At 39.9% G+C, this 17,486-nt stretch overlaps 1 protein-coding gene across 1 annotated transcript; it reads left to right on the forward strand.

Annotated features, from left to right (window-relative positions):
* Positions 1-5,350: 5,350 nt before the first annotated feature.
* Positions 5,351-17,460, forward strand: LOC103803095 (cAMP-dependent protein kinase type II-beta regulatory subunit; the record flags this gene model as incomplete). The annotated part of the gene is made up of 4 exons (XM_009075632.1): positions 5,351-5,403; positions 6,520-6,603; positions 15,189-15,295; positions 17,307-17,460. Coding segments are annotated over 4 exons (398 nt in total), but the record flags the coding sequence as incomplete, so codon positions are not given.
* Between the last annotated feature and the right edge of the window lie 26 nt (positions 17,461-17,486).

Here is a 17,486-nt window from a genome sequence, read left to right on the forward strand (position 1 = left end):
AAAGTCTCACTCTGCCATTAAGTCACCTTAGCAATTTCATAGAGTTAAACCAGGGAAGTGAAGGTTTTTCTGTATGAGGGGATGGACATAGCTGTCATAGGGATGTTTGTAGGGGTGCATGACATGCTGGTTTAGCTACAGCAACTAGAGATGGTCTGTTTTTGTGCTCCAGTCTGATAGTCATGCTGGCAAAACTCTAGTCTTGATTTGCCCTGAATGGGATGAAAAAAATATTTCCACAGCTCTTCTCTTGAAAAATGCTTCTTTAATATGCTTTATGTACTTTGGTAAGGGTATGCACATATTGATTGTTTTGCCTGCCGTGTTATAGATGTTATAATACATCATTTAATTATTATTTTCATTCATTCCTTTATTGATAGCTTATTTCCTGATACATCAAAGGCATAGAGGGAGCATGACTAACATGTTTTGTGATTGTACAATTACTACCTGTATCTTACTTTTCATTTTAGAATTCATTCACGACTGACGTGACTTACTGCTGATTTTGAAGATAAAACATACTTACTAGCTGTAAACCAGAAAATTGACTTTACTTGGAGTGATGAGTTAGAAATTGTAAAAGCTTAGCTCTTCTTGCTGACAAAGCAATCCACACAGAGTTGTGTGCAGATTTCAGTGCATGTGTGTTTTCATAATGCAGTGCCTTATGACAGTTCACGTTTTTCCTACAAATACTTTGTGTTCATGTATTTGGGCTTGTTTGTGTTTGTGTTCATCTTGAGGAACTGTATGTGAAACACAACCCTCAGCTGAAAAAAACTGAATAAAAATAGTTTCACATAGCTGAAATAAGCCATGGAGAAATATGAACAGTGTTTGTATCACTCTTTGTCAATGCCATAATTATGCATGGGATGAAATAGGTCCCTAAGAACAGTATTTAGGACTGTTTTTTGAGCAGTGATGTGAGTATTGCATTCATTAGTGACACATGGCAAAACATGGCAGGGCATTTGAGCATGATAAAGTCACCATAGATAGGTAGAAAAAGAAAGTAGTGAACACTGTGAGTATTGCAGCCACCAGCAGTGCAATGGTTCAGAAGAATTAATATCTGTGGTGGCAATCAAGCCTTAGACAAGAGAGATGGGGACCACAGACTGTCTCCTTGGAATGAGTGTACGTGAGCGACCCATCATCATCATCAGATGATGATGAAATTGTTTCCCAGGAAATATAAGGTAGAAAAAGAAAGTAGTGAACACTGTGAGTATTGCAGCCACCAGCAGTGCAATGGTTCAGAAGAATTAATATCTGTGGTGGCAATCAAGCCTTAGACAAGAGAGATGGGGACCACAGACTGTCTCCTTGGAATGAGTGTACGTGAGCGACCCATCATCATCATCAGATGATGATGAAATTGTTTCCCAGGAAATATAAATGGAGAAGGTCATCATCATCAGGTGATGAAATTGTTTCCCAGGAAATATATGCTAAATGGAGAAGTGGGGGAAACCAGTCTTGCAGCTCATTATAACTACTAGGATTGTCATGGTTTAGGAGTGATATCCCCTGATTTAGTGTTCCCACTGAAAACCCCCAGACTGGGTGGGATGGAGGGAATTGGAGGCACAAAAGTTACAGATGACAGGTTGAGCTAAGGACAACCTGGCCAGAACCAGGACAGGATCCATCTCGAGGCATAGGATTTATCTCAGCCAGTTAGTCACATTTTTAATTGCTCATCTTGGTCTGGACATGTAATACAGGTCAGATGTATCATTTCATAAATGTGCCAGTTTCTCTCCATTGACTGTAATTGGAATCCAGGTGACTTGTGCATATATGGATTGTGTATGTAAGAGACATCTCACTTGGGTTTGGATGGTTTATGTCAGTGGAATTCTCATGTGCCAAACCCCAGTGTTCATGTCATGAAATTCAGCAGATGATAGTAATGTCAGAGACTACATTTTAAGAACCAAAATAAAATGTATCAGGTTTTTCCATGAGACATCTAGTGGTGTGCACTTAGAAATGAAGGTGTTACTGAAATAATCAATGAAGGAAAGAAAATTTCATATTTAAACCAGCAGATCCACAGCATTGGTATAATCTTTAAGTTGTGACCCAAACTGAAGATGCATCCCTGATTATGGCAAAAAGATAAGCCAAAGTAACTACAGATTTCTAACCAGAAGAGTACGTTTCTCATCACAGATGACAAGAATAAATCCTTTTAGAATTTGGGTATATGGGCACTCGCCAGGAGAAACGCCAGGTCTTAAATATATTGTCCATAATCAGGGATAAAGAAGTACTTAATGCTAGTAGTTAATGAGACTGACTGAAATGAGTTTCTAGCAGAGAAGAGTGATGTCAGAGCAGTGATACAGAACACCTCAGGAACATATTCTTTTTCTGGAACTCTCCTCCCGTGTATCCATACGTGCTCCAGGGCACAGAGGCTGATACCAGCTGAAACAAAGCAGTGATTTAAATTATAGTGGGTTATATGGTGCTTACTTGGCATGTTGGTACTGTTGCTATTTAAATAAAATCCCCTAAAGTTTATTTCTGACAAGATTTTAGTAACTCTAGTAGCATTAAACAGTCGGTAGGAACATTTTGTTTATGTAGAGGTAAAATATTATAGTTCAAGAGATTGCAGATTTCCTTTTGTGGGCATTTGTAATTATTTGGGACCAAATCCAGTCCCTAGTAAACTGGATAGGAATCTTTCAGCCAGTTCCAGAGGGACTTGTGTCAAATTTCTGTAAGTTTTTGAAGATGCCAAGTTTTGTAAAGCTGATGTTTTAGCTGAGTGCCTGATACAACGAGGACCATGACTTCCTTTGGGACTTTGCAATGATGTGCTTTACCATGAAATCATCTTAATTGGGCAAGGTAATGAGGAGGTTAATGGGTCTCTCCGGTCACTACTTCAGAAGCTGTATAATAATATAGGAAGTATGGTGGATAAACAGGAGGACACCAAGTCTTAAGCCACAAGCAACACTGTGACTGAAGTGGCATAGCAAAGACATGGTGGGAGGACAGAAAGGAGGAAGAGGCTGTTTTATATTTTGGTTCAGATGCTTGGGCTGTGACCCAGCTGCAGAGGGAGTTGGGCACACCAATGCTCTGTGAGTAATATTAGCAGGGGAAAGCTCATGGGCTTCATTGTTCTGCAGGCATTGCACAGACCACCAAACAGAGCAGGGAGGTTGGGATTTTTATTGTCAGAGGACTGGGGATGGTGATAATGGAGGATTTTAATTAATCAGTCAAGCCAGTAAAGAAGAATACCAACCACCCAACGTGTTTTGCAATGCATTTACAGCCAGATTTTGAGATGTGGGAAAAGGGGAAGCTATTGTATGTGATACCAGCTCTAAGGGAGAAACTGTTCAAGAATAGGCAGAAAAAAAGGCAGGTTGAGTGAGAATTCCCCTGCAATGACAGGACTCACAGTTTGCAGGAGGGGAAAGAGGTAAAATAACAACAGGTTTGAGCAGGATACAAGAGGACTGGGCATAATCTGTTTGTAAAGGAGTCTGGAGAAAAGAAGCTAAAGAATTATTTGTTCCTCAGAGAAAAAAAATGTAGAGAAAAAAATGCAGATTGAGACAGCACAGGAGAAGGATAAAAAGCAAATAAAATAAATCTGTCTAAAATACAAACACCTTGTTTATATCAAGCACAAGAAGGAACCATGTACAGAATTAAAACTAGTTTGGATTATTCAGAACGAGTACAAAAGAATAGCAAAAGATGTAGAGGAAAAAAAGCCACATCAAAGAAGCTAAGGCCAAAAAATATGAACAAGAAAAGATTGTGTACAAGTAAGAACAGGAGGAGTAACAGAAATTGTTCTGGAAGTATCTTTCTGTGAAGAGCATGTTCCAGCAAAGTGTTGCTCTACTGCTTTGCAGAAGCACATCAGTCTCCACTAGTGTCTATGGAAAGCAGCCTGGAACATAGAAGGGACAAATCAGACAGTACTTATTGTGTTAGGTGTTCCCACTAGGCTAGCTGTGCCTCAGACTTGCTATGCTTGGAAACTGGAAGAGTTGGCTAAATTAGTCTTAGCCCTGTTGGTAATTATCATTGAGAATCTGAAGAAGAAAAATGAGGAAAAAAAACCCCAGAAAGATAGAAAAAAACCCTCATCCTTAAAAGGATGGGGGAGCTGTGGAGGGAAGAGACCTGCCAGAGATTTACAGATCATTTTTGTTCCTAGAAAAATTTCAAACAAATATTCATTTTGTAAATGCCTGGAGGAAAGCAACAAAGAGCAATCAGCATGGGTTTGTTGGAACTATCCACTACCCTGTAACAAGAAACTAAAACTTGTGGATTAAAGAAAAGGAGCAGATGTCCTACATTTTCATTCTAAGAAACTTCTGAATGCTGTCTCACAAGACTCCCCCACAAACAAGCAACAAGCTAGGGAACATCAAGCAGTGTCATAATGGAAGTTGCTTGGGAATTGAAAATGATCTCAAAATTTCTTTGGGGATAAAGTGATATTTAATAGGTGTAAGTGCATGATACTACACTTGGGCAGAACAGCCATATACAGGCACAGGACAGCTGGTTAAGCAGTGGGTTTTGAAAAAGATATGTGTTATAAATATTACATGAGTAAACATAATCAAGCTGTTGTAAAGAAGGCATGGATGGATGGGTGAAAAAGGCATACAGCCTGCAAAATGTATGGAGTAATTAATCCGTTGTGCTCAGTACTCTGCTCAGTTCAAATCCTGGCTCCAGAGTTCAGGGAATGGCAGTAAGGGTAGTTAGCTGGAAAATGTGACCTGTAAACAAAAAAAATAATGAAGAACTAGAATTATTTAGTCTAAAAAGTAAAAGGTAGGTAGGAGTGAGAATTTTCCAAGTATGCCAAAAAAAACCCCAACAAAACACCTTAAGCCAACCAACCAACCGTTTCCAAGTATGCCAACAAAACCCCAGCAAAACACCTTAAGCCAACCAACCAACCAAATAAACACACCCCAAAGCACCTCGAAGCTATACAGATAAAAGGGAATGATCTGACCTCTGCATCCTACATGGATAGCTTAAATTCTAACAATAAAGAATTAATTTTAGACATCAGAAAAAAATTCTGATAGTATGGTAAGATCACTAAGAATAGGTTAGTTGAGAAATTTATAAGTACATTAGAGGACTTTCAAAACAGGGAAAACATGTCCAAAAATTCTACAAGTGTAGCTTTGTTCCACTGGCAGTTTGGAGTTGACCCTCTCAGCAGTATCTTCTCCATTGTGTGTGTCACACAATGCATTTTCTGCTCTGTAAATCTTGTGAAACATTACTGTAATTTGACTTAAAATTATACCTTTTTTTTTTATTTCAGTGTGTGCAGAAGCTTACAATCCAGACGAGGAAGAGGACGACGCAGAATCTAGGGTACTTAATGCTTTGAGTGCAATTCTTACTTTTTCAATTCTCAGTTACTAAATTTAGGAAGAAAACTGTAACCAGCATTACCATTATTTCCCCAAAACATCTTTGTTAGAGTATACTTTAGTAATCTCTTGGGCTTTCATGTTGAAGAAACGTTTAAAAATCCTCTGTAATAGTCACCCGTGTAGGACCTGATGTATATTCTAAATTGCCAAACCTGATTAAGGAAACATTTGTATGCAATTGTATCTACCCAGAGGGTGCCTTCTCCTAAAAAACCACTTATTTGGTGTCCTCATAATCTTGTAGTAGTTTCCTCAATATTCTAGTATTTTTCATAAGGCAGAAAAACGGTAAACTATAAAGTCACTAAGATTTTTAGATACACAATGCAATAACTAACTGTATTTATTTCTTTGACTTATGTCACCCTTTTAAAGGTATTTAATTAGCTTTTAAGATGAAATAGCAAAAGTATGACTTTCAAGAGAAGTTTTATTGTGTGTGTTCTACCTAATTTTTGGCTTGTGACACTGTCAGGAAGGTTACCCTATAGTATCACAGCTATACCTAGCATCTCTTTTGAAGCATATGAGTTGAACAGCTTGATTGACATGAACCAGACATTGGTAATTTAGTAAATCTCTGGCACACTCAGCTAGTGTTAAGTCTGTTGTTTACTCTGTGAAATTTCTGATATAAATTTAACACAGATACTATTTCACAAAACACTCTATAGGAAGTAGTCATGGCAAATGGCTGAATGTAACAGTGGTGCTTTTTATAAAGCATGCATGCCCCAAATATGGTTAGAGAGTAGTAGAGTAATGTTTATATAGCAACAGATAAAGGTATCCAGAATGGCTTGTGGAAATAAACTGGATTTTGCAGATCTAAAGATCTGGTGAGCTTTAAATACGGGAGTGTTTCATTGGCTAATGCTGTGGTGATAAAACGTTATCATTGAGTGTTTATTCAAGTCCTGAAGGTTTTGAAATTAGAGGGTTATGAAGCATGGCCCAAAATATTGTGTAAAATGCTTAGCTGAATTAGCTCAGTCCTTCAGCTAGTGTTGCTATATGATAAGCACTTTAAGGGCTTTTGTATTATATCCCTCAGATTATTCACCCCAAAACAGATGATCAAAGAAACAGACTGCAGGAGGCATGCAAGGAGATTCTTCTTTTTAAGAACCTAGACCCGGTAAGGAATTCCTTCTAATTAACTGTATTTAGCAGGGCTACTAAATTAATTCTCTGGAGCTTTTGAACAGAAATGAACAGATTTGTCTTTTGTGAGCTCTACATATGCTTTCTTGACCATTTCATAAATTCCAGAAACACCATTTTTCTAACTGATCCATCATCTATAGAGTCTTTTCTTCACTGCCATCAGTTATTATCCTGAAGCACATGAATGTGAACCTGTGCATGAATATGATTGTAAAGCATTGGATTTTCTAATTTTCTTATTCTAAATCTTCTTGCTGTAGATTGATGTTTATGTAAATGTTTATGTATGATAAATGTTTATATATGATGTTTATATAAACACATCAGTTAACTGGAACGTTGAAGTTGTTCCTACGAATTACTTTTTGTCATCTATAAGGTGCTGAGTTCTCCATCTAAACCAAAAATTACCCCCAAAACCTATGGTTTAGCTATAGATGTAATCAAACAAGAAAGTTATGAAATGGGGGCAAAGAGAAAGGCAATAGTGAGGTGTTTATGTTATTATTTCACTTAACACAGATACCATAAGAATGCTGCAGATAATTTCCTTCTGTTGCCTATAAAAACGATTATGGGGTTTTCAGAAAGCTTAAATGCTTTGAGTGAGTGATCTGGATCAGCAAAGGTGATAATGCTCCCAAACCCAAAAAAGCATAGGATTGTTTAAGGGAAAAGGTGACTGTATCCATCAAAACATGCATGCTGGGGTGACTCACAGCACACCAAATGCTTTCTCAAGAGAATTGATTCAGTGCTGTCAGGGGAGGGAGCACGGGGGAATGGGAAATAATTATGCAGAGTTTTAAGCATGAGAACAGACAAGTTTAAAATGTGATTTAGGAGGGAGCTAATGGAAAGACCAGTCTGCAGCTCTGTGTGGAAGGCAGGTGCTATTACAGAGAACACACGTTAATTTGTGCTGCAGCTTTCCTGCTCTTGCTTTTGCCTGCACAAAGGCTGAGCCTGACCCTGGGTACCTGTTCCCAGAGTGGCCCTGAGGAGCAGTGAGCCACAGACCCCCAGCTTTGCAGAACCCTGGAGCTGGTGTTGTAGGAGGGCATCAAAAGTCTAATGTAGGTGCTAATACGTGTGCATTCATGGGACACTAGGGATCCTGACTCAGAAGATTTACTAACTCCCTCCCTCATGATGTCTAATAGGTACTTAATCAGCTGTTCCACTATACTTGTTCAAGCTAAAGTCATGCAAACATTTACCCCTTCTGCTCCCGAATTATTTTCCTGAATAACTTCAGGGATACAAAGTGGTTTGTGGGTGTCTGACCTGGATGTGAAATGGTTTTATTGTGTATTTTCCTTATTGTTGCTGTGTCCTGGCTTCCACTTGGCTGGACCATCATTCCATTAACTAATGGCATTTTGTCAGATCCCTCTTGGTTAGTCTCTGAGTATTTCCCTCTTAAGAGTTCTGTGGCCCAGTGGATTATTGTATGTTCCTAGAACCTGCTGTGATGGTAGCAGTGCTTATAGTATCAATCCTCTGGGTGGGATCTGCTTTCCTTTACAGTAAGAACTAGATCTTCTGTCTAAATAGTCATCAGCCACTTGGTGTGCAGGGATCTGGTGGCTTCATATCAGCTATATTGTAATGTTGTGTAGGTGTAGAACATTAAGTTTAAGTTCCAGTGTGGCCACTTGATAGACTCTTCCAAGAAATATTGAGGGATTACTTCCTTTGTGAAAGGCTTCTCAGGACTGTGCTTGCTGTTTCAATACTGATGTTTTGAACTCTATTTGTTTAGTTTTTGCTTCTGAGTCAGTTACTTGTGATTGCTAAGGGTTCCTACAGTCTGCTCCAGGTGTTTAGCAGAAGACTTCTTAGCTGAGTTGTCCCTTTGTTGAGCTCTGCAATCCAAAGCCTTGAAATCTGCTCCTGGGATCTCCTAAGTCTTGTTTACCCCCCCACTTTGCTCAGATTATGCAGTGGATTAAGAATGCTTCCTCCTGCTTGAAATCCTTTACAGACAGCATTCTGGAAAGTTGAACAAGATAATTTTTGTAAAGGAGTTTTTAATTATAATAATTTTACTCATAAAAGATACTGTAAAGCTACGGAGCCCTGAAGACAGCAAGGGTATTAAAATGAAGCCTTCTTAAGTCTGGCTTGCTCCTTCTGTGGAGCCAGGATCTGTAGTCCTCAGGGGACTTCTCCCACTCCTCCTTCTTGTTCTGCTTCTAGGCAGTGACTCAAGGGCTCTGCCACTGTAGTTGCAGTAATTTAAATGTTCCTGTGCCACCTCTGCCTCTCCACCCTGCAGCACAAGTGCATGTGGTGCCAACTGCAGCAGTTTGCAGTGGTGTATTAGCAAAAAAACTCATTCATCTTGGGGAGAGATAATATCTTCAGCTGCTAAAGCTCCAGTCTCTGGAACAAAAGTCAAGCTTTGTGTTGATCACATCTCCCACTCCCACTGGTTTTTTGCCTTTTTTTTCCCTTGCATTGAACAGCCTCTTTCTGCTGAAGTTCTGTATATGAAAATCATTGTTTTAGAGGTCAGTTAGAGGGGAAGAGACACTGTAAAGGGCTTAATGGCTTTTCCCCGATGGCCTTTTTGCAGGTTGTCAAACAGCATTCTCAAATACAGAATAACACACAGGGTGTCAAACAGCATTCTCAAATACAGAATAACAACATGTCTCAGAACTGCCCTCAGTACATGATGCTCAGTGGAGTCCACATTTCCCTAAAACTTTATCCCACCCTCACACACTATGTTCTAATTTGAGTGGAAGGATAAGATAAGGGTGTAATTAAAGCAGGAGGAGAAGTGGCAGTAGTTGGGAGGTGCCTTACAGTACCACTCAGCATGTTAATTGGAGAGTCCATCTGAACAGACAAGAGCCATCACATAAAATTAAAAAACAGCAGAACCATTTGAGTGTGAGGGTAAATGAGAGAGGAGAAGATGATAACCTTCAGACTAAGACACAATTTAGGACTTGTTAAACACACCCAACACTGTCTTGAGTCTGCATTTACCTTGTCCAGTTTTTGAATATCAAATAGGTAAAGTTACACAGAAGTATTCATAAATATCAATATTTCACATATTGGCTGTGGTTGAAAATATAGTAGTGTAGAGGAACACCAGTTCTGGTACATCTCCCTGAGCAGCACTCTGTGTTTTAAAGACCAACTCTTAGAAATGCCTTAAAGTCTGTGAAGTTACTTGAATTTTCTCGAGACTTCCAGTAACTCTGTAGATTGATGAGGGTTGGACTGGTTAAGGAATTGTGAGTTCAGCAAGGCAGTCCTGAGCTAGCTCCCTTAAATGAAAGGTGTTTTTAAAGAATTGATGTCTTAGCAATCTTTCTGCCTTTCTGGGTCCCATCTAGTTGCTGTTACTCAGTATCAGTTCTAGCTAGTGTGTACCAGTACAGAAAAAATGCCTTGAAGAGAAGAATGTGGATTGAAACATGAAGATGAAGGAAAGAGGTTTTTCCAGAGGTTCTGGGCTATTTTTTAGAAAACCAGATCAGGAAAGAATCAAGAGAAATTCCAGGAGCAGAACCGTGTGGAAGAGTGAATTAATTCTCCCTATGCTATTCATCTAACCTGTATTAGATTAACTCATTCATCATCTAAAGCATCTCTTCCTGTTCTTTGTCCCAGAAAAACCACCTGCTCTTAGACCAGAGTATTATTTATTGTTCTTCTCATTTGCCTGCCACCTCATTGCCAGAAACCATAATATTGCTTCTCCCAGGATTGCCATGGTGTGCCAGACCAAACCTTCTCCTTTGTGCTCCGGATGCTGGAGGTTACTAGCAGTGGAATCAAACTGCATGCTCTCTTTCCCCTTCACTTTCACTTTGTGCAAGGAGGAAACACAATGATGACCAAATATCTTTAGCTCTTAATGAGGATAAGCCCTAAGTCACTATTGTTGAAGTTTCTCTCTGTTCAGTCTAACAGAAATTGTATCTCCAGGAGGAATAGCAGCAGCAGCTCATCCAGTGGCCAATACAACCTTCTACACTTCCTTTTTGCAATGCATTGTTGTTCTTTTGGTTTTGTCTCTTAAGAGGAGAATTGGCTGGGGCTGATTAACAACAGGCTATGTGGTTTGGCTGTTAGAGGCCATAGGGCAGCAGTTAAAAAACCTGATGAACCTATTATCAGAGTAACAGGGTGGCTGTAGGGACTGGTACCATCAAAGCTGTGCTTGCCCTTAAAGTTTGAGGCCTTTCTTTTGCAAAAATTCACAAGCAGTGTTAGATCATCTGTTCTCTTTCAGGGAAATTTTATGTTGGAGAGCTTTACCCTGCTAATGCTTGTAGTGAAGATTTAAAATGGGTCTTGACCCTTTTCTAAAAGGTAATAAATTATACATATTGTTCACAAATATGTTGGAGCAATTTCTGGGCATATTGCCACTCGTGCACCTGGGGATTTAGTATAAGAGAGCACAAATATTGATTAATCAATTAGAATTGATTAACTTGAAGGCAGATGAAAGAGAGCATAATGTAACTGTTTTATGAATAGTGGATTCTTATCCCTAAGGGCAAAGCATTCCTTGAAACTACTAACAGAAGATTCTCATAATGCTCTTAGGTTCTTAAAAACTTTGGGGAAGAATTAGAACTACAGATTTTGATGCAATTAATAGAAGTACCCGTCTATATGTACATATATATGACTGAATCCAGAATGCCTGGACATGTTAATATTGTGCCCTCTTGGATGCCACAAAGCTCTTCGCAAACTAAAATGTTCCCAAACAAATAGAACTGCACTTAATCCACTGTTTTAACCTAAGGCAAAATAAGCACTTACATCAGATCTAGCGAATAGTGGTTTGATGTTGCCTGTTGTATCATCAGTAGTGTGGCCAGCAGGACCAGGGCAGTGATTTTCCCCCTGTATTGGGCACCAGTGAGGCCACACCTCAAGTCCTGTGTTGAGTTTTTGGCCCCTCACTCCAAGAAAGACCCTGAGGTCCTGGAGTGTGTCCAGAGCTGGTGAGGAGTCTGGAGCACAAATCCTATGAGGATGGGCTGAGGGAGCTGGGGGTGTTCAGCCTGGAGAAAAGGAGGCTCAAGGGGAAAGAATGCTAGAAAGAATAAACCAGTTTGCTCAGAGGGATAGTTAGAAAAGTAAATGTGTTACTGAGCCTGACTGATGGGTGTGAGCATGATATTTGAGAGGCAGAGTACTAATTGAACAGGTAACTGTGTGGAGGAAGGTTAAGGTATATGATCAAGGAAAATATTATGGCTCGAAAATATTGATTATACATTGATATACAATTTAGATTCTGTAATAGTGAAGAAATAAATGCCTTCTGATTAGTTTACAAGTGGATATTATACAAGGGAGCTAAATATTTTGAATTGGATCAATATTGCTGCTAACATTTATATCTGAGTTCCAAGGAAGTATGTGTACATTGTTTTGTTTTGAAAAACAAATGTGGAGAGCTGTAGGCATGAATTCTCTAATTTACTCTTCCTCTGTAAGGTCTTGACTTCTTGATTAAGAAGTCCCTTTCTTCCCATGGTTTTCTTGCCTGTGCTTTGCTAACATTTTCTCCATATTTTTCCCCCTCTGCCCTTCTTATTCTCTTCTGGTATTCTGTCCAGTCCATTGACTTCTTCATATCATGTTGAATATTAATTAGTTGATATTTCATATTGCACAAAGTGAGGATGAGATGGGTAGCAGGATGCCATTTTAACTGGGTAAAATGGTTGTAGGAGTAAAGAATAAAGTGGTTTATGAACTCAGGGACAATAGAAGAACTGTGGATTCACTTGTTCACATGTCTTATGGCTGTGTCTCACAACATTATAATATTTGCAAGGCAGGTGAGATAGGCAAGTCATGTTGCTACTGTTTTACTAAGGTGCAAGGCAATCTCATGCCCACTTAGATTGTGCAGAATGTCTTGGATCTAAAAAGGAAATCAGCAGATTTCCTGTCTCCCAGTGAACATTCCAGCAGCACATTCATCCTTCCTTTGGGGGATTTCCAAGCATATATAATCCCAGTGTACCATCCATTACTTTGGGGATTTATTGCACCCAGTTTAATAGCTGGATTTTAGCAGCTCCTGTCAAACTCCAGATTAAGATTGTCTCGGTTTGCTGTTAGAAGCCTCATCCTTTTAATGGTAGCGATGTAGCTGTTCCTTCTGTCCCCTGAATACCTTTTCTTAAACAGGGGGGGGCTACATCCTTTTAATGGTAGCAATGTAGCTGTTCCTTCTGTCTCCTGAATACCTTTTCTTAAACAGGGGGGAAGGATAACTTTCAGAAGTTACTTTCTACACTTGTCATTGTCATGACTGCCAGTCATGGCTGTTTTCTACTTTCCATTTTCTCTGCAGTGCCTTCATTGATCCAGGTAGCACTTTGTCAATCCACAAATGTCTCTATCAGCAGTTTAAACATTGATGCTTCTTGGAAGCCTCAGTGCTTGAGTGTTTGAGTTTACTATGGAGAACTTTTGTAGTGGGTTGATCCTGCCTGTATGCCAGGCACCCACCAAAGCTGCTCTCCCACTCCCCTCTGCAAAATGGACAGGGAAGAGGAAATATAACAAAATGGGCTGAGACAAGGACCAGGAGGGATTATTCACTGAATACCATCATGGGCAAAACAGACTCAACTTGGGGAAATGTAGTGATTTTATTACTAACAAGATCAGAGCAGGATAATGAGGAAATAAAACAGACCTTAAGAACATGTTCCCCCACCCCTCCCTCCTTCCCAACTCTACCTCCTCTCTCCCATTGGCACAGGGAGATGGGAAGTGGGCTACATCAGTTCATCACATGTTGTTTCTGCCACTGCTGTCAGGGAGAGGGAGACCTTCCCCTGCTCCAGCATGGGGTCCCTCCCATGGGAGACAGCTCTCCATGAGCTTCTCCAACATGAGTCCTTCCCACAAGTGGCAGTTCTCCACAAACTGCTGCAGTGTGGCTCACTCTTCACAGGTTGCAGTCCAACCCCTGAGGAACAGCTCCAAGGCAGGTCCCCCACAGGATCACGAGTCCTGCCACAGGATCACAAGTCCTACCAGGAACTCTGCTCCAGTGTAAGCTCCTCTGTCCTCAGGTCTGCAGGTCACTGCCAGGAGCTGCTCCAGCAAGGGTTCCCCCTGGGTTCACAGCCTCTTTTGTGGGAATCTACCTGCTCCAGCATGGGTCTCCTCACAGGCTACAGGTGGATCTCTGCACCCTGCTAACCTCCATGGGCTGCAGGTGGACCTCTGCACCCTGTTAATCATCATGGGCTGCAGCCATGGTCTTAACCACAGGCTGCAGGAGATCCTCAGCTCCAGTGCCAGGAGTTCCTCCTCCACTGACCTTGGTGTCTGCAGAGGTGTTCCTCCCACATATTCTCACTTCTCTCTTCTCTGGCCACAATTACTTCTGCTCAATAACCTTTTTTTTCTTTCTTAAATATATTATCACTAGATCTCTCTATCCTCAGAGGAAAGAAAGGGGACTTTCAAATGATCCTGAGCTATCTTGTACGGTTGTCTCTATCCATGGGCTGCCAGAGGACTCTAGAGGACTGGCTTATGCTGGTCATCTTTGGAAAGGCAAATGCAATCCATCTCCCAGTGGCTGGAAATGCCATGAACTGAACCATTGCAAAATGCAAATCTACAGGTTTTTCTGTACCATGGACTTCACTAGAACCTGCTTATTCCAGTACAAGACAAACTTAACCAGTTTCAAAAAGTAGAGTATAATTTTGTGATTATTGTTAGACTTTGGGGCATATTGTGGGGTAAACTGAAAATAAAGCTTAGATTTTTAAGTTATCTTTTTAGGCTTCATCTTGTTAATGTGCAATGAGCTGTGTTTGGATTTTTTGACGTGCAATAGTCAAGTTTTAGCAGATGCACACCAAGCAAGGCAAATTATGTAATTAGTGATTTGGTTTTGTTATTAGACAGTCATAATTCAGATGATTACATTTTGTTAGTCTGTTAACATTTCTCTCTAAACATTTGTATTCCATTCAAATTAACAAAATAAGTTTTGTAGCCATGTGTAAATTCCTACTTCCCAACAAGTCCAGCATTTACTTACTCGACCAAAGCACTGCAGACCTTTATGGTTACATCTGGCCAACCATTCTGCAGGCATTGTATAATTGAGATTTTTAAAATACTTTGCAATCATTTTGAAGCTTTAAAGTCTGTAAGATAGTTCTAAACACAAAATCAGGTCTGTGTATCATTTGCAATAAGGGAGAGAGTTTTTTCTTTCAACAATATAATGCTACTCAGTTGTGAAGGGTGAAATTCTGTCTTTGGATGGTCATGAGCACTTTATATTGCAGGGAAGATCTATTTTATCATTTTCAGGGACAAGAGAAGCTATGAACAGTGGAAAAGGAAGAAACTAACACTGAATACTAAATAAAACTCTTGACCATTTCTGTGGTGTGAATATTTTCCATCCGCTAACATTTTTCATCTGCATATGGGTAGAAGCTGGACAGTTGGTTAATTTGAGGAGTAAAGTTCTAAAAGCAGATGATAATTTCTTGTCTTTGTGTTCTTTTCAAACAGGAACAGATGTCTCAGGTGTTAGATGCGATGTTTGAAAAGCTGGTTGAAGGTGGAGAACACGTAATCGATCAAGGGGATGATGGTGACAACTTCTACGTCATCGATAGGTGAATTGCTGTGTCTTATTATAGCACAAAGTGTTATGCAAAAGTCCATTGAGAAAAATCTGTATTCTGTGAACTTGTATTGAACCCTTACATATATTTGCATGAGAGGAAAACAAAGAGCACCCACGAAGCAGTACAGCTCTGTCTGAGCTGTGGGGAGCAGTTTCCAAAAGGAGGCAAATTTTTCCACACAGAAATATGTTGTGCATTGCCCAATCCCAATTCCAGGGCTTTGGTTTTACCTGGAAAGAGATCTAACACAAAGCACAGTAGGAAAACTTTTACAGCTCAGTATTTGAAATCTTACTGCATTTCAGTACTACCTATAAACTTCTTGCTCACATGATTATTAGACCTTGAGTTGCTAAGTCTTTACTTTTCATTTGGAGAACTATACCAGACAAAGCAGGTAACTAAGTAAAATCCTAGCTAATGATTACTGTTGAAATCAGTGACTTAGGAAGAGCATTTATTTTGGCATCCTTCACTAGTCTGTTGGCACAGGCTCCAACCAGGCTGTCCTAAAAAACTTTCTCTTATTTGTACCTGTAGTTTAGGCTAACACAGTGATTTCTGAGTGTCTTTGAAAGAAATATTATGCTGGAAAAGTATCTAAAAGATAGAACTCTAGAATAAATGCAGAGGCTTTTAATCAGTGTAGGTCAGTACAGCAAGCTGGTCAAAAGATGTGATTTTCCATTCAGCATTGGTGTGTCCTCACCTTGAACACCATGTGGAGTTCTGGGCCCCACAGTTTAAGAAGGGTGTGAAGTTACTTCAGTGTGTCCAGAGGAGGGCAAGAAATTTGGTGAGAGGGCTGGAAGGCATGTCCTGTGAAGAGTGGCTGGGGACTCTGGGTTTTGTCTAGTTTGGAGAAAAGGAGGCTGAGAGGTGACTTCATTGTTCCCTACATCTTCCTGAGGAAGGGGAGAGGGAGATGCTGAGCTTTTCTCCTGGTATCCAGTAATAGCACTCATGGGACTGGTTCAAATCTGTGCCAGGGAAGGTTCAAACTCAACATTAGGAATCATTTTCCTACCAGCTGGGTGGTCAAACACCAGAACAGGCTTCCTAGAAAAGTGGCCAATGCTCCAAGCCCATCAGTATTTAAGAAACATTGGGACAATTCTTCTAATGACATCCTTTAACTTTCGGGCAGCCCTGAAGTGCTCAGGTAGTTGGACTAGATGATTGTTGTAGGTCCCTTCTAACTGAAACATTAATCAGAAGATCTTAGAATTGTGTCAGGATTCTGTACTGGAAAGAGTATTACAGTTTGTCATCTTATCCAGAAAGCTGCAGGGACTTGACAATATTCTGTCAGCCTTGCAGTTCTTAGGTGCAGTGAATCACCTCTAAGTCCCTTATCAATGAAGTCATTGCACAGATTTTTGCATTACATTCACATGATTTACCAACACACCCCATACAGATATTCAGCACTGAACAAAATGATGGCTCATCATCAACGGGGGTGGCATCATGTTTTACAGTACACCAGATTTTACTGCATTCCCAAAGCAAAAAACCCCAAAGTTACTAATTAAATGATGGGGAGAAGAAATGCACAATATATTAGACAAATGCATATATTTATGTCATAATCTTATGTTGCTCTTCATACATTCCTTCTGTTTCCTGCATCTCTGTTATTCATTTCATTAGAAATTGCTACTTTAGACTATTTAAAATGTTAAATAACTTGTATTACTATCTAGTCTATCATAGCAATTTTTGCAAAGGCTTGTGACATTTGTATTCAGCGTGGCTGAAATGAAATAGATACCAAGTTAAATCTTAATTTTTAATAAGTTCTGGTGATCAACAGGTCACTGTACATCCAGCCTATCTTTATAAACATATCAAACAAGGTGTTCAATACCATTTAAACAAGGGAATGTGTATTTCAAATGCTTTTTCTTTGGAGTTCATGGTGTTAATACAGTGAGAGGCTGCTCAGCAAAGACCAGGGCTGGATTGTGCTCACTGTATTTATGTATTTTATTAACAGAGGTACATATGATATTTATGTAAAATGCGACGGTGTTGGGAGGTGTGTTGGAACCTATGATAACAGAGGATGTTTTGGTGAGTTGGCCTTAATGTACAACACACCCAGAGCAGCTACAATCATAGCTACCTCTCCTGGTGCCATCTGGGGCTTGGTAAGTGGAGCACTTGTTTTCAGATA

The sequence above is a fragment of the Acanthisitta chloris genome, unplaced genomic scaffold, assembly GCF_000695815.1.
Source record: "Acanthisitta chloris isolate BGI_N310 unplaced genomic scaffold, ASM69581v1 scaffold4325, whole genome shotgun sequence".
Classification (NCBI taxonomy): Eukaryota; Metazoa; Chordata; class Aves; order Passeriformes; family Acanthisittidae; genus Acanthisitta; species Acanthisitta chloris.